The sequence below is a fragment of the Zea mays genome, chromosome 2 (assembly GCF_902167145.1).
Source record: "Zea mays cultivar B73 chromosome 2, Zm-B73-REFERENCE-NAM-5.0, whole genome shotgun sequence".
Taxonomy (NCBI): domain Eukaryota; kingdom Viridiplantae; phylum Streptophyta; class Magnoliopsida; order Poales; family Poaceae; genus Zea; species Zea mays.
Genome location: NC_050097.1, coordinates 34,476,194 through 34,498,578, shown reverse-complemented (window position 1 = coordinate 34,498,578; position 22,385 = coordinate 34,476,194). Strand labels below are relative to the sequence as shown.

Sequence of the window (22,385 nt, the reverse complement as noted above, 5' to 3'; positions counted from 1 at the left end):
GTCGAAGTTGGGAGTGATAGATAATAGTCCCAGTGATTAAGCAAAAGCTACTAAGTATATCACTCTTTAAAAAAACCCACTATATACATCAAGGGGTTTATACATTGATAGTGTTTGAGCATATAGTAAGAGTGATAGCACACATTGATTTCTCTGTTCTTCCAAAATATTACAGACACTCCATTGTTAGCAACCTGATAGCAAGCAGTACTGTGTTTTACAATAAAATATTGATGATTTATTAACAACTCTATTCTTCAGTGGTTCCAAAAGAGTTATGATAAATCTGCCCAAAAGAAAAGGCATACGATCGTTGCTCAAAAGTGGTCTTCATGACATGTGTTGATTTGTAAGTCAAAATAAGAAGTGAGATAGGATATAACACATTTAATTAGAATTTAAGAGTTATAATTATGCAACATTATAAGGTAGAAAAGAATGGAGATCTAATTTACTGTTTATGCTTCTTGACTATTAAATTTCCATAATACCAAATGACCTTTGAACTCCTGAATATATGTGTGTTGCGTCATCATTGCAATAGAATATATATAAAACATTGAAAGTATCAGATTTGGTGTTGCAATTCTGTAACAAAAGTGAGATTGATTTGATCGTCTAATTTACATGTGAACAATTTTTTTTGTGTTTTTGGATTTTCTAATATGTGTTTAAGTTCAATGTTTTCTTTATATATAATGTTATTCATGAGTGGTAGATGAACAGGTAGACGTTCCACAGAAGGAAAATGATAGTGTATTTAGAAGCCAAGTAATCTCCAAATCGCATCTAGTTCACATATGTACCTACATTCTAAATATTGTTGTATTTCATTATCTTCATTGTTTTCATATATAAACGTATAGTTTCCCTTTTTTATTTGCTGAAAAACTATTCTAGCTTTGTCAGGACCTTTGTTTACACATTTTCATAAATATTTAAGAATTCTACTTTTATTGCAATATTCTACATTTATATGAGCTTGATATTTTTTTGAGTAAGTATATGCTATGTGGGACAACCCATCTATTATCTAAATTATACTCACCCTTTTTAATATAAATACCAGTATCTCGACGTCTATACAATGTGAAGACATTTTGATCGAATGTAGTTTCTTCTTGAAATTCTTTTGGATAAAATTTTGAGCATTTCTCATTTTTCATACAGGTGCATTTTGGATTCATGCCACCACATCACATGGTCCATGTATCATATTTTCAGCTACAGGTGCATATCCCAATGGATCTTCCTTTGAACTTGGTATTTCAGCAGAGATAAAACGATTAATTATATCAATAGTTATATCGATATTTCTTTTATCTAGCCACACTAAGATATGCACATGCGGTAAACCTCGTTTTTGAAATTCTATTGAGTATAATATCGCATTGACTGGTCCAAATATAATTCCTTATTTTATATCATTTAATATTGTACATAATATCATTTGGTTTTTGACCTTCTAATAACATGGATTCAATTTCTGGCCATTTAGGATTACATGTGAAAGTTATAAATAGATCTGGTGGTCCATATACTCAACATAAGGCAAATTCTGTCATGGTAGTTTTGAATCATATATCGTTTACAACCTGTGTGGCTTGATGGTAAAATTACTTTCTTTCCAATTTGATCGCCTTGTACTACGCCTTTTTTCTACTGCATCGGCTAATCCTTGTAAATATTCTATCTGTAATTTATTTTGATTCTTAGCAATAAATCGTAATCTATCTTCATCTTCTAAAGTTCGACAATCGACTATTACTTGCTTTGATAATCGTCCATAACATAAATATGGATTTGGTTGATCTAGTCTAAAATGCATGTGATATTTGAAAAATTCATGCATTGTTACTTTCGTCCTTTTTTCTTTTTCTCATTGTTTGTATCATGGTAATATATACCAAGTTGGTAACCTCTTTCACCATACGGAAATAGTAATGGGTATTGTAATGCTAGAAGTGCAGGATGTAAGATAGATATTTCTTGTCGACCATGATCCTTTTTATAAATTATAATATCATGTTTGTAGTTTTCTAATGTTAACTCTCCTACAATTAACATTGCAAGATCATCAACGGTAGACATTTCATACTGAATAGGGTCACCTTTGTTAGCTCCAATTATACAAATGTTGATGTCTATAACATTATTTTCTTTAATTAAATCTCGAGCGAAACGGAATTTTTGTACCAAAGGGTTGTGTGTATCCAACATTTCCATTAAGCCTTTAACTATTGTTGGGTCAATGTCATCTATGTCATTTTCATCCTCTTGTAAGGCACCTATTCTATTTGAAATTTCATTCTCGGTGTCATATATATATATATAATTCGACAAATTTTGGTCTATTATTGTGTGTTGGTAGTAGACATCCAATACGAGGATGGACTTGACCATTAATACAAAATATATATGGTCCTTGTCCACGATTTATTGATTTGTCTATGTTAGCACTCATGGAAGTAAATGCAAAAAAGACTATTGTATTGTCTGATTTTATTAAGAAAATTCTTAGAACGATTATCTCCATTATATTTTAGAAGATTTGGTAAAAATTCAGGTGGTGCTTTAAATGCTGGAATGACAATCTTGCCTTGTTTTCAACAATTTGTATAAACTAATTCTTTGTCTTTGTAATTTGATGCACGTTTGAGACTCTCTTGAGACCAAAATATGGCACTACAGTATTTACATGTATAGTTTGCCATTCCAAAGTATGATCTTTCAATATATGTTTCTTTCAGGTGTTGTATATATTCAGGTGATAGATAAACTATTCCTTGTGGAATTGCTAAATATGCATTTTTTTTAGATATTGAGGTTTCTTCTTTTATATCTATTTTCTAAAGCTTGTTCTTTATTTATACTAATACTTGATATTTTACGTTTTCTATTGGATGGTCTGCCCAATTTTGAGATTCGGTGAAGTGGGATCGTATTAGATATGGAATTTATGAAATAATAGAGAAAATAAGCACATGATTATTAAAATAAGATAGATAGAAAGAGTGTATTTACCTTGATATAACTATTGATGGAATCGATTGATCTGGTTCTTTGTTCTTGATTGCCTGCAAGAAATTTTCGTGTTTCTGTTAGTAGTGGCGGAGCTCTCTAAAATTAACGTCCCAGGCCACTCTACAAATATAATGATGTACTACTCTGGTTTTTATTTGTCGTGCTTTAGTTTAAAAAATAAACTAGCGGACAATAAATATTAAGAGCAGAGTAGTACCATTTAAAACGAGCGAATGAGGGAGCCCGCCAACACCAGACTCAATCGCTGCAAGCAGGAGGTCTTTTGGACCATATTTTTGGGCTGAAATGTATTTTAGACTATTTTTTGGCTGAAAAAACCATATATACAAGAGGACTTTTAAGCTGGTCCAAAACAATGACGGGAGCAAGGGAGCAGAGGGGTTACGAAGGAACTCGCCGATGCAGACTGAGAATGGAGATTTTGGAGATCTGTAGCTCCTACTCTGGGGTTTTCCTTATCTAGCGAAGGATCTCACCGAAGCAGAGAGGATTAGAGATATGGATCTGAGGTCTGGATCTGAGGCGCCCTTTTCTAGAGTTCTTTATTGGCTTTTACTCTTCCATGGGCTGCCGATACCAGAAGACTCTGGAGTATCGTCATATGATTGTTGAGCCTCCATCCAATGATGAAGATTTATCGGTTGACGATCCAACGATCGAGATTTCTGAGTTGATGTGGCCTTGCTGTTTTGCAAGGAAACCCATGTGTTTTAGAATATTTAGATGGCGGATGATGCTGAAAATACTGGTCCTAATCCTTTGTCTCACATCTTACTATGCAAAACTATTTTATTAAATGTTTTTTCCTAAAATAAATACGTTAGGTATTAGCTTCCCGATATCACATAGTGGCAGTCGATCAGTTGAGGGATTCCATGTAACATGTTGTGCAACAAAGTTACACGACATCATTTGTTTTGAACTACCAGACCCGCTTACCGATTTTTTTTGGTTTTTAGCTTTGTTTGTGACAAAAATTTACACTTAGACTCCTGGAAGACTTATTATTTCCTAATTTGGACCCTTAGCTCGGCGCCATAGCCTATGGCGCCGAGCTAACACATCTCGGTGCCATAGACTATGGCGCCGAGGAACCTACCTCGCTGGCTCCGTGGCGCTGACGTGGCTCCGACGTGGCGTCCCTAGCTCGGCGCCATAGATCTTGGCGCCGAGTTAGGATTTTGCCATAGTCCCAGTTTCTCTTTCTCCATTCTATCTCTCACTCATCGCCACCGCCGAGCACGCACCGCCGCGCGCGCCGCCCGCTTCCATCGTTGCTGCATCCGCCGGCGTTCATCCACCCGCGGCCAAGCTCCTCCCTCTGCCCCATCCCGGTCTCCTCCCTCTGTCCAGTCGCGCCGCCGCCGCTCTCCCCCTCCCCGCCGCCGCGGTCCTCCTCCCCGCGGTCAAGAGGCCGCCGAGCTCGCGCCGCCGCCGCCCGGGCTCCTCCTCCCCGCGGCCGAGCTCCTCCTCCATCTGCCCCGTCCCGCCCGAGCTCCTAAAAACCTGCGGCCCAAGCCCCTCCCCCGCGGCCGAGCTCCTCCTCCCGCGCTCTACCCGCCTGTTCGCCAGACCGTCGTCGTCTCCCACGTAACGCCATCGCAAGGTAAGGCGGTTTTATTTAGAAATTAGTTAGCATTTTTAGCAGGGTTTTACTTAGTTTAGTAGTCAGTGGTTAGTTAGTGGTTAGCATTTAGTTAGTATTTACTTAGTTTAGTGTTTAGTATTTTAGTATTGAGTTAGCACATATTCCTCGTCGATGACAGCACGATCTCCGCAATCGCATCGAGGCGGCAAGTCCATTTTTCTTTCTGTTGCTACCTCCTTCTCCGCATCCGTCATTGGTGGAGGATTTGGGGGAGGTGGTACCCAACGCTTAAAACGCTCATGACTAGTCCTTCCACACAACCAATTAGCGAAAAGAAGATATCGAGGGTCAAATTTATCATAACCGTCGATCCACTGGAAAAAACACCTCAGTGTGCTCCTAAAACAATGGAACGAATCATTATTACACATCTAGTAAACAATATTAAGTCACAAGTCATAAGTTACGTACGTTAAAACCGCCACAAAGGTAGAAACAACGAGCAGCCGTGTCTGGATGTTTGGATTGACATACCCAAGCCAGTTTGTCACAGTCACAGTTAGGCACAGGAAGTTTAGAAGGATCATGAGCATCCTTACTAGATACGTCCGGATATAACTCCCGAGGACGACCTCTCTTCTGCCACAATGCCTCCCGGTACATGTCTTTCATCTAAGAAACGATTATAATTAACACATGTACCTAATAGACTTTATAATCGGATTTCACAAACTATCAAATCAAATGTAGTCATCATATTAACTATACTATATATTCTAGGAGCAACAATGGAAACTAATAATCAAAAAATCACAACCCAATATACAAAACGAATCAGTGAGACTCCATACCTTGGTCTACGAAGTATTCCAACTCGAAACTTTGAATAGAGCAACTTTGACGAAGTTTTGAATTGAGGGGAGATGAGCTCTTCTCGACCAGCCGCGCGGCCGTTTTATAGGCCTTCGTAGCTCGGCGCCAAGATCTGTGGCGCCGAGCTACGAGGCCGTATCGGCACCGCGTCGACGCCACGCCAGCCCTAGCCGCCGGGAGCTGCCAGCGCCACGTAAGAGCTCCGCGCTATAGCCTATGGCGCCGAGCTGTGTTACCTCGGCGCCGAGTATCGGGTCCAAAACGGGAAATAAATTTTCCAAGGTCTAAGTGTAAATTCTTGTGACAAAAATGGCTAAAAAACAAAAAATTCGGACCCGCTTACTGAGCTCATAGAAGTGATGACCTAATGAGGCCCAAAACGGGAATGAAAAAAAATATTGCGCTTCCAGAAACAAAAGAACAGAAGTGATGACTAATAAATACTGTACAGAACAGGAACAAAAAGAAACAAAAGAACAAAGGTGGTGAGTGGTGACCGAACAAAAACAAATACTACTAGATGTCAACAAAAGAACAGAAGTGATGACTGAACAAAAATAAAGAAAGAAAAGAACAAAGGTAATGACTGAACAAAAACAAATACTACTAGATGTGAACAAAACAACAAAAGTGATGACTGAACACAAAAAAATTGGGTAAACGATGACTGATAAATACTGTACAGTACAGGAACAAAAAAGAAACAAAAGAACAAAGGTGATGACTGAACAAAAACAAATACTACTAGATGTCAAGAAAAGAACAGAAGTGATGACTGAACAAGAAAGAAAAGAACAAAGGTGATGACTGAACAAAAACAAATTATAAGATGTGAAAAAAAAGAGATGACTGAACAATAAAAAAAATGGGTAAACATTGTCTGAGCCCAGGTTCGAACTGGGGACCTTTAATGTGTGAGACTAACGTGATAACCAACTACACCACCCAGACAATTGTGCTAGATGTAAATATGGTTAGTTATTGGAACGCTTTGCATCACCTCCAATCTCAATAGTTAAGCTTTGAACTGTTTGCCTTTCTCCGAGGGAATCTGGAGAATTCTCTGTGATGTTAAATTTGGAGAGGTTCAAATGGAGGATCTTGTTACTATGGAGTTCTATGCATCAGCATGATAAAAAGCTTAGGTAAAGTCTCAATATATTAAGCTTCAAAACATAAGTTTGTGGGTCGGGGACTAGAAATACTGACATGTTTCATCTAATCATAACCATTAACTTAGAGAAATTTTCAGACTACACGTGGAGTAATAATCCAGCTGATCTGAGCTAACTCTTGAGAAGAATAAATTGACAACTTGTGAGGAAGATGAATATTTTTGCCACTTAATGCTTCGGCTGGTTAATGTCTATTTTGAAGCCTTGCGTCGATTGTGGTTAGAGCTGACAGTAAACCAGAAAGCAGTTTTACATGGTTAGGCTTTGTTGCCATTGCTAGGCCTTTTGGAAACCAACGAATAATGTTTGTTTTGGAAAACAAATTAGTTAGATCTCCTACTGAGGTCATTTGCCTGGCATGTCCATTTATCTCTTAGGTTTACACAAGGACAGATCAGGCAACGGTGCTGTTTCATATTTCCATCCACAAGACGAATGAACATGTCTAGGGCTTTTCTGAAGATGCAAAGTGATGAAACAAAAGAGAGGAAGGTTGGGAGGAGTTAGCTTTTCCAGACGCAAGTAGCATTTTGTTTTTCATCCCCGATATCGAGTTGCCAGATGCCACTGGCGTGGATTAGCTAGCTGTATGTGGCAGTGGTTTGAGGTTTAAGCCGAGGCTTGTACATGTGTGGTTCAGTTGTTGTTCTCAGTTTCAGTGGTAGATTTTGGATGTTAGTTTTGGTTTGCGCTGGCCTCTTAAGATAACCTTCAGTGTATGCCGTTGTCTTAACATAAAATTTTAGTAGGATGTTGTTCTATTTTATTCCTTGAAACTCATAAATAGTCAGTTTGCAACCTTGCTGACAAAAGCCTTTGGGTGCACTCATTGATACTAGCCAGTTGCTCGTGATTTGCTACAGTTTTTATATATCATATTAATAAGTATTAAGATATTTATTCAAATATAATCATTATTTATTTCTAAACATTAAGGTACGTGTGGTCTGATGGTTAGCCCCAAATTTTCTCAGCTAGGGTGTGGGTTTGAGTGCTTGCTTTGCACTTTTTTTTGTACGGTGTGATAGCTGCGTGGGTGGGGTCGGGTGCTGAGCAGGCGCAGTAGCTGGCTGTGTGGGTGCTGGGATGCACAGGGTAGTAGCTGAGAGAGGGGCAGGAGAAGTGCTGGGATGCATAGAGCAGTAGCTGAGAGAGGGGTGGGAGAACAGGCAGAGAGCGAGGGACGGGCCTAGAGTGTCAGCGTGTCCACAGGGCAGTAGCTTAGAGGGGGACGGGAGAACCAGTCGAAGCGCGTGGGGCGGGCCAGAGTGTCAACGTGGAGGGTGAAGCTGTGGTAGCACCAGGTGCCCACATTAGGTTATTAATAAAGTAAGTATAGATAAATAGGCATTGAGATATTTATTCAAATATAATTATTGTTTATTTATAAACACTAAGGTATGTGTGGTTTGATGTTTACCCCTAAATATTTGGATCAAGAAGGTGTGTGAGTTCGAGTACTCGTTTTGTAGTATTTTTTGCACGGTGTGGTAACGGAGGGTGAAGACTTGACAGAAGGTGAAGATCTGGTATCACCAGGTGCCAACATTACGTTCTTATAGATTAAGTAAGTATAGATAAGGTTTAATAACTTAACCTCAAACACGACAATTAAATTAAAAGTTAAGTGCACTCCTAAGCGATTTTTATAGTTTTAAAAATATATTACTATCTAATAATATTGTCTTGGTAACATTGGAGGGGGTCACGAAATATTTGGAGAAAGGTGAGAGTCCAACCATGACGTTTAAAACCAGCCGGAAGCGGTGACAGATCTAGGATCCCATCTAGGAATGACAATTTAACCAGCAAACCCGAAACCTGGGTACCTGACCCGATGGATGCATGAATGGGTAAAGGTTTTGACCCGCGGGTGAATCTATACCCGACCTAAAGTTTCGCGGGTGTGGGTGCCTGTTTCTATTTCAACTTCCGGGTGACCCACATCCGATCCGAAATTTGGTATATTCATTATTTTGCTCAATAATGATTAAGATATAATAGTAATTATTTTGAATAAGTAATTTGGTTAATGATTCATGAAGTGTTTGTTGCTTCTCAACAAAGCTTTAAATCCATAGATATAATTTAATTATTGCTGGTATTTAATTGCTTATAGTTGAATTATTATTTAAAAGTGTACAATGAGTAAAAACTCATGGGTGACTCGAAACCCAATGGGTTTGGATGTGGGTTTGAAATTGCACCCGTGGGTGCGATCGCGGGCGGGTTTAGATAGGCCTCAAAGGTATGACCGCGGGTGGATTTTTGCTCTATCCGACCCGAATCCGACCCATTGCCAACCCTAATCCCATCATGTCCTAGAACAGTCTATTGGATCTATTGAACTTTGAATATATTTTAGTCTAAATACAATAAAACTAACTAGATGTGCATGGGCCATGCCTCGTGCCACAAACCGGATGATCCAGGGCTTGTATTCGCTACTGATCGGAAGCCTAGTCCAACTCAAGTTCAAGTCTACATTGCCTGCAGTAAAATGGACACTCAAGATGTGTATAAACTCCATTTTTTATAATCCATGTATAGATGAAAATCTAATTTCATAATCTAAATAATGGCTTTGGTTTGAGGTCTAAAATTCATCAGAGTCAACAATAATAATCAAAACAAGTTAGCATCCGAAATCTTTCAAGCTACTCTCGTGTAATGTCTTGAAGGCTGTTAGGGGGCGCGTTCAGAGGGTATGAAGATGCTTAGATTTTATATTCAGTAACCACCACTGACGTTAGGGTTTAGGTTTTGCTTTAGATCAATTTGTCATTAAATGATCATCGTTATCAATTATGAAAAACCAACTTCGAACGCTTAATTATATATCTACACGGATGGCTAGCAGCTCCACGAGCGCACCTTGCGACCGCGGAGGCGACTCCAGCTCGGAGCCGCCCGACGCCGGCCACCGACCACCGGCCACCACCACCTGCCCCCCGTCCACCCACCCCGGCCTCACGCCCCGCGCTATACCACCCACTGGAGCTTCGCGCGCCGGTGCTGTGCCGCTAGGTTCAGGGGCACTCCTCCGCCTAGGTGCCCGCATGCAGGGATGGCTCCTCGCCAACTTCCACTCCACCGCCACCCCAGGTTCGGTTAGCCCTCAAAACCTGGCTCATCTCTGGTTGACCCCATCGTCTCTTCTTCCCCACTACAACACCCACTTCGTCCGAAACGCGGCGAACTACCTTCTCTCAGTGTATCCGGATCGCCTCAGTGTCGTGTGCATGCGTCCATGGGTGTTCAGGGTTTCGGTTGCCAGTCAGAACATTGCGAACGTCATTGTGACTGGGGGTCCTCTTGTCTTAGCTTCATCTGTGCTCATCCCGCACCACTCCCTGGGTTCGGTGGTGCTCGCGGTTGCCTGCCTCGCGAGGTCTTCTGAGGTTGACGATGGTGTCTTCAATGCAGCCCAACCACCCCCCGCCCTGTGCCCGCGTCATTGTCGCCCATCCCCTCTACTGTGGCCGGACACTGCGAGATCTCCAGGGATACGTTTTTGTCTGACAGCGCTGCGGTCTCCGACAGTGGAGGAATTACACGTCCTGTCTCACCTGCCCCCTCTTTGCTGCCCCCTCCCGTCCTGACTGTCGCTCGTATCGCGACAGCCGCTTCCCCTGGGAGCTGCAAACCCTTTTTAAACGCGATGCTCTCTCCCGCCAAAGCTCCCCCTTACCGCCCCCGCCACCCCTTCCGCCTCCCACCCGCCCCCTCCCGCTATTTTCGCTGCCTCACCGCGGACCACCGGGTTCATGACTGTCGCGACCCAGTTCGCTGCCGTGGTTGCGGTCGCTGATAGTTGCCTAGAGGGGGGGTGAATAGGGCGAAACTGAAATTTACAAATATAAACACAACTACAAGCCGGGTTAGCGTTAGAAATAAAAATGAGTCCGCTAGAGAGGGTGCAAAACAAATCTCGAGCAAATAAGGAGTGTGACACAAGGATTTGTTTTACCGAGGTTCGGTTCTCACAAACCTACTCCCCGTTGAGGTGGTCACAAAGACCGGGTCTCTTTCAACCCTTTCCCTCTCTCAAACGGTCCCTCGGACCGAGTGAGCTTCTCTTCTCAAATCACTTGGGAATCAAACTTCTCGCAAGGACCACCACACAATTGGTGTCGATTGCCTCAATTACAAGTGAGTGTTTGATCACAAGAAAGAATGCCAAAGAAAAGAAGCGATCCAAGCGCAAGAGCTCAAATGAACACTACAAATCACTCTCTCTAGTCACTAAAGCTTTGTGTGGAGTTGGGAGAGGATTTGATATCTTTGGTGTGCTTTGCAATGAATGCTAGCTCTTGTATAGTGGTTGGAAGCTGGAAAACTTGGATGCAATGAATGGTGGGGTGGTTGGGGTATTTATAGCCCCAACCACCAAACATGACCGTTGGTGGAGGCTGTCTGTCGTATGGTGCACCGGACAGTCCGGTGTGCACCGGACATGTCCGGTGCGCCAGCCACGTCACCAATGCCGTTGGGATTCGACCGTTGGAGCTCTGTCTTCTGGGCCCGCCTGGATGTCTGGTGGCGCACCGGACATGTACTGTAGAGTGTCCGGTGCGCCACTACGCGCGTGCCTGACTTCTGCGCGCTCTGGCGCGCATTAATTGCTGTTGCAGGTGACCGTTGGCGCGAAGTAGTGAGAGCACCTAGAGGGGGGGGGGTGAATAGGTGATCCTGTAAAAGTTCAAAACTTAAGCCACAAAAACTTGTTAAGGGTTAGCACAAGTATGGCCAAGTGGCTAGAGAGAACTCAAAACACGATAACCACAAGAAAGCAATCACAGAGTTGACACGGTGGTTATCCCGTGGTTCGGCCAAGTACAAAACTTGCCTACTCCACGTTGTGGCGTCCCAACGGACGAGAGTTGCACTCAACTCCTCTCAAGTGATCCAATGATCAACTTGAATACCACGGTGTTTTTCTTTCCTTTGATCTTTTCCCGTTTGCGAGGAATCTCCACAACTTGGAGTCTCTCGCCCTTACAATTGAGTTCACAAAGAATACGGAGTAAGGTGGGAATGAGCAACGCACACAAGACTCGAAAATCAGAGCAACAACACGCACACAAGTCGCAACAAGGGCTCGCAACGCAACACAAAGAGTTCACAACTCCACAAGAGCTCTATATGCTATCACAATGAAACGAATGCGTGAGATTGATGTCTTGGTGCTTAGAAGAGTTGTAGGAATGCTTGGTGTACTCCTCCATGCGCCAAGGGGTCCCTTTTATAGCCCCAAGGCAGCTAGGAGCCGTTGGGAACAAATCTGGAAGGCCATCTTTGCCTTCTGTCTCGTGGCGCACCGGACAGTCCGGTGCACACCGGACACTGTCCGGTGCCCGATTTGTTTCCATAAAAAGCGAAGCCGACCGTTGCCGACCGTTGCAGATCTGGCGCACCGGACAGTCCGGTGCACACCGGACAGTCCGGTGCTTCCTTCCGACCGTTGGCTCGGCCACGTGTCGCTTGCCGATCGCGCGGCCGACCGCTGGCCCGGCCGACCGTTGGCTCACCGGACAGTCCGGTGCACACCGGACAGTCCGGTGAATTTTAGCCGAAGTCGCCGGAGAAAAACCCGAGAGCGGCCTCTTCGGCCGAGGCAGCCTGGCGCACCGGACACTGTCCGGTGCACCACCGGACACTGTCCGGTGCACCACCGGACAGTCCGGTGCCCCAGACCGAAGCAGCCCCTTGGCTGTACACAGCCAAGTCTTCTCTTCTCTTCTTCTATCTGTTTCTAACACTTAGACAAATATATTAGTACACAAAACCAATGTACTAAGGCTTAGAAACATACCTTAACTTGTGATTTGCACTTTGATCATCCTTGGGCATATTTTCACATTTAAGCACTTGTGTTTGCACTCAATCACCAAAATACTTAGAAATGGCCCAAAGGCACATTTCCCTTTCAATCTCCCCCTTTTTGGTGATTTATGCCAACACAATATAAAGCAACTAGAGCAAGTGCAAAATCACTTTAAATAAAAACTCAAATTGGTTTTATTCAATTTTGGCATATATGGATCATCCTTTGCCACCACTTGGTTTGTTTTTGAAATCAAACTCAAATCTCTATCTCTAAGTCAAACACACATGTTGAAGTATAAAGAGAGTCATTCCAAAAGAGATTGATCAAAGATTTCAAAAACTCCCCCTATTTCCCATAATCAATACTTCTCCCCACAAGAAGCCAACTTTTGACAAGAGAGACAATAAAAGCTTTTGACACAACAAAAACTCTATTCTACTATTTTCAAAATCTCTCAAGTGGTAGCTGATCCATTTATCGCTTTGGCCTTTATTTTCTCCCCCTTTGGCATCAAGCACCAAAACGGGATCAATCTTGGCCTGTTAACCCCATTGCCTCACCAAAGTCGTCAATTAAGAGCAAATGGCAATAAGATTTCATGAGATGAACTTGGAATTCGTTACCCTCTCATCGGAGTGCAGTGGAAGTCTTTCATGATCCAAGTCCACCTTTTCCCTTTCAATCCTCCTTCGAGACTCAATCAAGCAAACTCAAGCAAATGGTTAGTCTCAAAGGGTCAAGTTGTAACACATCTCCCCCTAAACATGTGCATCACTTTGCAACGGACTTGTGAGGTCCAGGGAGTGTTTGTACAACTTGAGCACCATAATAAGCAACAAAATGCAGAATGAGCATGATCAAAGGCATAAACACATGTATGCTACAATTCAATCCAAGTTCCGCGAATCTAAGACATTTAGCTCACTACGCAACCTGCAAAAGGTCTTCTCATCTAGAGGCTTAGTGAAGATATCGGCTAGCTGGTTCTCGGTGCTAACATGAAACACTTCGATATCTCCCTTTTGCTGGTGGTCTCTCAAAAAGTGATGCCGGATGTCTATGTGCTTTGTGCGGCTGTGTTCAACAGGATTTTCCGCCATGTGGATAGCACTCTCATTATCACATAGGAGTGGGACTTTGCTCAGATTGTAGCCAAAGTCCCTGAGGGTTTGCCTCATCCAAAGTAGTTGCGCGCAACACTGTCCTGCGGCAACATACTCGGCCTCAGCGGTGGATAGGGCAACGGAAGTTTGTTTCTTAGAGTTCCATGACACCAGGGACCTTCCTAAGAATTGGCACGTCCCCGATGTACTCTTCCTATCGACCTTACATCCAGCATAGTCGGAGTCTGAGTATCCAACTAAGTCAAAGGTAGACCCCTTTGGATACCAGAGCCCGAAGCAAGGCGTAGCAACCAAATATCTAAGAATTCGCTTCACCGCCACTAAGTGACACTCCTTAGGATCGGATTGAAATCTAGCACACATGCATACGCTAAGCATAATATCCGGTCTACTAGCACATAAATAAAGCAAAGAACCTATCATTGACCGGTATGCTTTTTGATCAACGGACTTACCTCCTTTGTTGAGGTCGGTGTGTCCGTCGGTCCCCATCGGAGTCTTTGCGGGCTTGGCGTCCTTCATCCCAAACCGCTTTAGCAGATCTTGCGTGTACTTCGTTTGGGAGATGAAGGTGCCGTCCTTGAGTTGCTTCACTTGGAACCCAAGGAAGTAGTTCAACTCGCCCATCATCGACATCTCGAATTTCTGCGTCATCACCCTGCTAAACTCTTCACAAGACTTTTGGTTAGTAGAACCAAATATTATGTCATCAACATAAATTTGGCACACAAACAAATCACCATCACATGTCTTAGTGAAAAGAGTTGGATCGGCCTTCCCAACCTTGAAAGCATTAGCAAGTAAAAAGTTTCTAAGGCATTCATACCATGCTCTTGGGGCTTGCTTAAGTCCATAGAGCGCCTTAAAGAGCTTACACACATGGTCGGGGTACCGTTCATCCTCGAAGCCAGGGGGTTGCTCCACGTACACCTCCTCCTTGATTGGCCCGTTGAGGAAAGCGCTCTTCACATCCATTTGATACAACCTGAAAGAATGGTGAGCGGCATATGCTAGCAAGATTCGAATTGACTCTAGCCTAGCCACAGGAGCAAAGGTCTCCTCGAAATCCAAACCTGCGACTTGGGCATAACCTTTTGCCACAAGTCGAGCCTTGTTCCTCGTCACCACCCCGTGCTCGTCCTGTTTGTTGCGGAACACCCACTTGGTTCCCACAACATTTTGCTTCGGACGAGGCACCAGTGTCCAAACTTCATTGCGCTTGAAGTTGTTTAACTCCTCTTGCATGGCCAACACCCAGTCCGGATCTAGCAAGGCCTCTTCTACCCTGAAAGGCTCAATAGAAGAGACAAAGGAGTAATGTTCACAAAAATTAACTAATCGAGATCGAGTAGTCACTCCCTTGCTAATGTCACCCAGAATTTGATCGACGGGATGATCCCTTTGAATCATCGCTCGAACTTGGGTTGGAGGTGCCGGTTGCGCTTCTTCCTCCATTACGTTATCATCTTGTGCTCCCCCTTGATCACACGCCTCCTTATGATGAACCTGTTCATCGTCTTGAGTCGGGGGATGCACCATAATTGAGGAAGAGGGTTGATCTTGCTCATCTTGTTCCTGTGGCCGCACTTCTCCAATCGCCATGGTTCGTATAGCGGCTGTCGGAACATCTTCTTCATCTACATCATCACAATCAACAGCTTGCTCTCTTGAAGAGCCATTAGTCTCATCAAATACAACGTCGCTAGAGACTTCAACCAAACCCGATGATTTGTTGAAGACTCTATACGCCTTTGTATTTGAGTCATAACCTAACAAAAACCCTTCTACAGCTTTGGGAGCAAACTTAGAATTTCTACCCTTCTTCACTAGAATGTAGCATTTACTCCCAAATACACGAAAGTACGATACATTGGGTTTGTTACCGGTTAGTAGCTCATACGACGTCTTCTTGAGGAGGCGATGAAGGTAGACCCTGTTGATGGCGTGGCAAGCCGTGTTCACGGCTTCCGTCCAAAAGCACTCGGGAGTCTTGAACTCTCCTAGCATCGTCCTCGCCATGTCGATGAGCGTCCTGTTCTTCCTCTCTACCACACCATTTTGCTGTGGTGTGTAGGGAGCGGAGAACTCGTGCTTGATCCCTTCCTCTTCAAGGAACTCCTCCACTTGAAGGTTCTTGAACTCGGACCCGTTGTCGCTCCTTATCTTTTTCACTTTGAGCTCAAACTCATTTTGAGCCCTCCTGAGGAAGCGCTTGAGGGTCCCTTGGGTTTCAGACTTATCCTGCAAAAAGAACACCCAAGTGAAGCGGGAAAAGTCATCAACAATAACTAAACCATACTTACTTCCTCCTATGCTCAGATAGGCGACGGGTCCAAAAAGGTCCATATGCAGCATCTCCAAGGGTCTTGATGTCGTCATCACATTTTTGGTGTGATGAGAGCCTCCCACCTGTTTCCCTGCTTGACAAGCTGCACAAGGTCTATCTTTTTCGAATTGAACGTTAGTCAAACCTATCACGTGTTCTCCCTTTAGAAGCTTGTGAAGGTTCTTCATCCCCACATGTGCTAAGCGGCGATGCCACAGCCAGCCCATGCAAGTCTTAGCCATTAAGCATGCATCTAGACTGGCCTCTTCTTTTGCAAAATCAACTAAATAAAGTTTGCCGTCTAATACACCCTTAAAAGCTAGTGAACCATCACTTCTTCTAAAGACAGACACATCTATATTTGTGAACAGACAGTTATATCCCATATTGCACAATTGACTAACAGATAGTAAATTATATCCTAGTGACTCTACTAAAAACACATTAGAGATAGAGTGCTCATTAGAAATTGCAATTTTACCTAACCCTTTTACCTTGCCTTGATTCCCATCACCGAATATGATTGAATCTTGGGAATCCTTATTCTTGACGTAGGAGGTGAACATCTTCTTCTCCCCCGTCATATGGTTTGTGCATCCGCTATCAATAATCCAGCTTGAACCCCCGGATGCATAAACCTGCAAGGCAAATTTAGGCTTGGGACTTAGGTACCCAACTCTTGTTGGGTCCTACAAGGTTAGTCACAATTTCCTTAGGGACCCAAATGCAAGTTTTATCACCTTTGCATTTTGCCCCTAACTTCCTAGCAATTACTTTTCTATCCTTTCTACAAATTGCAAATGAAGCATTCAAAGCACAATAAATTGTAGAAGGTTCATTTGCTATTTTCCTAGGAGCATGAATAACATTCCTTCTAGGCACATGATGAATAGCATCTCTTTTAGGAACAACATTTCTCCTAGTAACATTTCTATCATACACATAAGAGGAACTAGGAGCAAACATGGCATGAGAATCATAAACATATGAATCATAAGCATCATGACTTACATTTCTAGTTTGTCTTCTATCATGATACAAAAATGCATGGTTCCTTTTAGCACTAGTAGCCATAGGGGCCTTCCCTTTCTCCTTGGCGGGAATGGGAGCCTTATGGCTTGTTAAGTTCTTAGCTTCTCTCTTGAAGCCAAGTCCATCCTTAATTGAGGGGTGTCTACCAATTGTGTAGGCATCCCTTGCAAATTTTAGCTTATCGAAATCATTCTTGCTAGTCTTAAGTTGAGCATTAAGACTAGCCAGTTCATCATTAAGCTTGGAAATTGAAACTAGGTGTTCACTACAAGCATTAATGTCAAAGTCTTTACACCTAGTACAAATTTCAACATGTTCTACACAAGAATTGGATTTGTTTGCTACTTCTAATTTAGCATTTAAATCATTGTTGACACCTTTCAAAGCAGAAATGGTTTCATGACAAGTAGATAGTTCAAAAGAAAGCATTTCATTTCTCTTAACTTCTAAAGCATAGGATTTTTGTGCCTCAACAAATTTATCATGCTCTTCATACAACAAATCCTCTTGCTTTTCTAAAAGTATATTCTTTTCATTCAAGGCATCAATTAATTCATTAATTTTGTCTATCTTAGATCTATCTAAGCCCTTGAACAAACATGAATAATCTACTTCATCCTCATCACTAGATTCGTCCTCACTTGAAGAAGCATAGGTAGAGTTGCGAGTACATACCTTCTTCTCTCTTGCCATAAGGCATGTGTGACGCTCGTTGGGGAAGAGGGTTGATTTGTTGAAGGCGGTGGCGGCGAGTCCTTCATTGTCGGAGTCGGACGAGGAGCAATCCGAGTCCCACTCCTTGCCTAGATGCGCCTCGCCCTTTGCCTTCTTGTAATGCTTCTTCTTTTCCCTCTTGTTCCCCTTTTCCTGGTCACTATCATTATCAGGACAGTTAGCAATAAAATGACCAAGCTTACCGCATTTGAAGCATGATCGCTTCCCCTTGGTCTTAGTCTTGCTCGGCTGTCCATTGCGACCCTTTAGCACCGTCTTGAATCTCTTGATAATGAGGGCCATTTCTTCTTCATTAAGACCGGCCGCCTCAATTTGCGCCACCTTGCTGGGTAGCGCCTCCTTGTTCCCTGTGGCTTTGAGAGCAAAAGGTTGCGGCTCGTTGATCGGTCCATTCAAGGCGTCGTCCACATACCTTGCCTCCTTGATCATCATTCGCCCGCTGACGAATTTTCCTAGTACTTCTTCGGGCGACATTTTGGTGTACCTGGGATTCTCACGAATATTATTCACCAAATGAGGATCAAGAACGGTAAAGGACCTGAGCATTAGTCGGACGACGTCGTGGTCCGTCCATCGCGTGCTTCCGTAGCTCCTTATTTTGTTGACAAGGGTCTTGAGCCGGTTGTATGTTTGAGTTGGCTCCTCGCCCCTTATCATCGCGAACCGTCCAAGCTCGCCCTCCACCAACTCCATTTTGGTGAGCAAGGTAGCGTCATTTCCCTCATGAGAGATCTTGAGGGTATCCCAGATTTGCTTGGCGTTATCCAAGCCACTCACTTTATTATATTCATCCCTGCACAATGAGGCTAGAAGAACAGTAGTAGCTTGTGCATTCTTATGGATTTGCTCATTAATGAATATAGGACTATCCGAACTATTAAAGTGCATTCCACTATCTACAATCTCCCATATGCTAGGATGGAGAGAGAATAGGTGACTACGCATTTTGTGGCTCCAAAATCCGTAGTCCTCCCCATCAAAGTGTGGGGGCTTGCCGAGTGGAATGGAAAGCAAATGTGAATTTGAACTATGCGGAATACGAGAGTAGTCAAAAGAAAAGTTAGAATTAACCGGTTTCCTTTGTTTGTCGTAGTCGTCGTCCTTTTGGGAAGAAGAGGACTCATCGCTGTCGTAGTAGACGATCTCCTTGATGCGTCTTGTCTTCTTCTTCTTCCCATCTCTTCGCTTGTGGCCCGAGCCCGAGTCATTGGACTTGTCATCCCTTGGCTCGTTGACGAAGGACTCCTTCTCCTTGTCGTTGATCACAATTCCCTTCCCCTTAGGATCCATCTCTTCGGGCGGTTAGTCCCTTTCTTGAAGAGAATGGCTCTGATACCAATTGAGAGCACCTAGAGGGGGGGGGGGGGGGTGAATAGGTGATCCTGTAAAAGTTCAAAACTTAAGCCACAAAAACTTGTTAAGGGTTAGCACAAGTATGGCCAAGTGGCTAGAGAGAACTCAAAACACGATAACCACAAGAAAGCAATCACAGAGTTGACACGGTGGTTATCCCGTGGTTCGGCCAAGTACAAAACTTGCCTACTCCACGTTGTGGCGTCCCAACGGACGAGAGTTGCACTCAACTCCTCTCAAGTGATCCAATGATCAACTTGAATACCACGGTGTTTTTCTTTCCTTTGATCTTTTCCCGTTTGCGAGGAATCTCCACAACTTGGAGTCTCTCGCCCTTACAATTGAGTTCACAAAGAATACGGAGTAAGGTGGGAATGAGCAACGCACACAAGACTCGAAAATCAGAGCAACAACACGCACACAAGTCGCAACAAGGGCTCGCAACGCAACACAAAGAGTTCACAACTCCACAAGAGCTCTATATGCTATCACAATGAAACGAATGCGTGAGATTGATGTCTTGGTGCTTAGAAGAGTTGTAGGAATGCTTGGTGTACTCCTCCATGCGCCAAGGGGTCCCTTTTATAGCCCCAAGGCAGCTAGGAGCCGTTGGGAACAAATCTGGAAGGCCATCTTTGCCTTCTGTCTCGTGGCGCACCGGACAGTCCGGTGCACACCGGACACTGTCCGGTGCCCGATTTGTTTCCATAAAAAGCGAAGCCGACCGTTGCCGACCGTTGCAGATCTGGCGCACCGGACAGTCCGGTGCACACCGGACAGTCCGGTGCTTCCTTCCGACCGTTGGCTCGGCCACGTGTCGCTTGCCGATCGCGCGGCCGACCGCTGGCCCGGCCGACCGTTGGCTCACCGGACAGTCCGGTGCACACCGGACAGTCCGGTGAATTTTAGCCGAAGTCGCCGGAGAAAAACCCGAGAGCGGCCTCTTCGGCCGAGGCAGCCTGGCGCACCGGACACTGTCCGGTGCACCACCGGACACTGTCCGGTGCACCACCGGACAGTCCGGTGCCCCAGACCGAAGCAGCCCCTTGGCTGTACACAGCCAAGTCTTCTCTTCTCTTCTTCTATCTGTTTCTAACACTTAGACAAATATATTAGTACACAAAACCAATGTACTAAGGCTTAGAAACATACCTTAACTTGTGATTTGCACTTTGATCATCCTTGGGCATATTTTCACATTTAAGCACTTGTGTTTGCACTCAATCACCAAAATACTTAGAAATGGCCCAAAGGCACATTTCCCTTTCAAGTAGCCGTTGCCCCGCAGTTACACCGGACAGTCCGGTGTACACCGGACATGTCCGGTGAATTATAGCGGAGCAGCTGTTGCAGTTTCCCGAAGCTGGCGAGTTCCTGAGGCCGCTCTTCCTTGGAGCACCGGACATGTCCGGTGTACACCGGACAGTCCGATGAATTATAGTGGAGCTGCCTCTGGATTTTCCCGAAGGTGATGAGTTTGAGTTGGAGTCCTCTAGTGCACCGGACATGTCCGGTGGTGCACCGGACACTGTCCGGTGGCACACCGGACAGTCCGGTGCGCCAGACCAGAGGTGCCTTCGGTTGTCCCTTTGCTCTTTTGTTGAACCCAATACTTGGTCTTTTTATTGGCTAAGTGTGAACCTTTGGCACCTGTATAACTTGTACACTAGAGCAGACTAGTTAGTCCAATTATTTGTGTTGGGCAATTCAACCACCAAAATTATTTAGGAACTAGGTGTAAGCCTAATTCCCTTTCAATCTCCCCCTTTTTGGTGATTGATGCCAACACAAACCAAAGCAAATATAGAAGTGCATAATTGAACTAGTTTGCATAATGTAAGTGCAAAGGTTGCTTGGAATTGAGCCAATATAAATACTTACAAGATATGCATGGATTGTTTCTTTGTTTTTACCATTTTGGACCACGCTTGCACCATATGTTTTGTTTTTGCAAACTCTTTTGTAAATCCTTTTCAAAGTTCTTTTGCAAATAGTCAAAGGTAAATGAATGAGTTTTGCAAAGCATTTTCAAGATTTAAAATTTTCTCCCCCTGTTTCAAATGCTTTTCCTTTGACTTAAACAAAACTCCCCCTTAATGAGATCCTCCTCTTAGTGTTCAAGAGGGTTCTGATATATCATTTTTGAAACACTACGATCTCCCCCTTTTGAACACAATAAGATGCCAATTTGAAATTTTCCAATTGAAAATCTCCAATTTTAGGTGGTGGTGCGGTCCTTTTGCTTTGGGCTCATACTTTCTCCCCCTTTGGCATGAATCGCCAAAAAACGGAATCATTAGAGCCCTCGAAGTACTTTCTTCCCCTTTGGTCATAAATAAATGAGTGAAGATTATACCAAAGACGAAGTCCTTTTGCTCTCTCCCCCAAAGATGGAGTGTGGCTCGGAGCGACGGCGAAGGATGAGTTACGGAGTGGAAGCCTTTGTCTTCGCCGAAGACTCCAATTCCCTTTCAATACACCTATGACTTGGTTTGAAATAGACTTGAAAAACATATTAGTCATAGCATATGAAAGAGACATGATCAAAGGTATACAAATGAGCTATGTGTGGAAGTTAGCAAAAGAAGTTGCGCGAATCAAGAATATTGAGCTCATGCCTAAGTTTGTTAAAAGTTTGTTCATCAAGAGGCTTGGTGAAGATATCGGCTAATTGATCTTTAGTGTTAATATAAGAAATCTCGATATCTCCCTTTTGTTGGTGATCCCTTAAAAAGTGATACCGAATGGCTATGTGATTAGTGCGGCTATGCTCGACGGGATTATTGAAAGTCGCCTAGAGGGGGGGTGAATAGGGCGAAACTGAAATTTACAAATATAAACACAACTACAAGCCGGGGTTAGCGTTAGTAATAAAGAAATGAGTCCGTGAGAGAGGGTGGAAAACAAATCGCAACCAAATGGAGAGTGTGACACGCGGATTTGTTTTACCGAGGTTCGGTTCTTGCAAACCTACTCCCCGTTGAGGAGGCCACAAAGGCCGGGTCTCTTTCAACCCTTCCCTCTCTCAAACGATCCACGGATCGAGTGAGCTTTCTTTTCTCAATCACTTGGAACACAAAGTTCCTACAAGGATCACCACAAGATTGGTGTCTCTTGCCTCAATTACAAGTGAGTTTGATCGCAATGAAAGAATCAGGAAAGCACGATTAAAAAGCCAAGCAACAAGAGCGACAAATGACACACGGATCACTTTCTCTCTCAAGCCACTAATCACTAATGATCTCTTTTCTCAATTGTGAAACTTGGAGAGATGGAGGCTTTGAATGTGTCTTGGAATGGATTG

General features: G+C 43.7%; 1 protein-coding gene and 1 non-coding gene across 2 annotated transcripts; one reads left to right on the top strand and one right to left on the bottom strand.

The window, feature by feature from the left end:
* Nucleotides 1-3,607: 3,607 nt before the first annotated feature.
* On the top strand, nucleotides 3,608-7,447 carry LOC111590824 (serine/arginine repetitive matrix protein 1-like). The gene is made up of 3 exons (XM_035965051.1): nucleotides 3,608-3,685; nucleotides 4,192-4,651; nucleotides 7,059-7,447. The coding sequence occupies exons 1-3, from the start codon at nucleotides 3,608-3,610 to the stop codon at nucleotides 7,118-7,120; spliced, it is 600 nt and encodes a 199-aa protein (XP_035820944.1). The 3' UTR covers nucleotides 7,121-7,447.
* On the bottom strand, nucleotides 6,384-6,457 carry TRNAV-CAC (transfer RNA valine (anticodon CAC)). Its single transcript has one exon. It is a non-coding gene; the product is annotated as a tRNA-Val (tRNA).
* Nucleotides 7,448-22,385: the final 14,938 nt, after the last annotated feature.

Coding starts and splice junctions, on each gene's coding strand:
- LOC111590824 (XM_035965051.1), top strand. CDS start 3,608: ATGGGCTGCCGATACCAGAAGACTCTGGAGTATCGTCATATGATTGTT. Junction 3,686..4,191: donor CCAATGATGAAGATTTATCG/GTTGACGATCCA, acceptor TGGCGTCCCTAG/CTCGGCGCCATAGATCTTGG. Junction 4,652..7,058: donor CCACGTAACGCCATCGCAAG/GTAAGGCGGTTT, acceptor TTTATCTCTTAG/GTTTACACAAGGACAGATCA.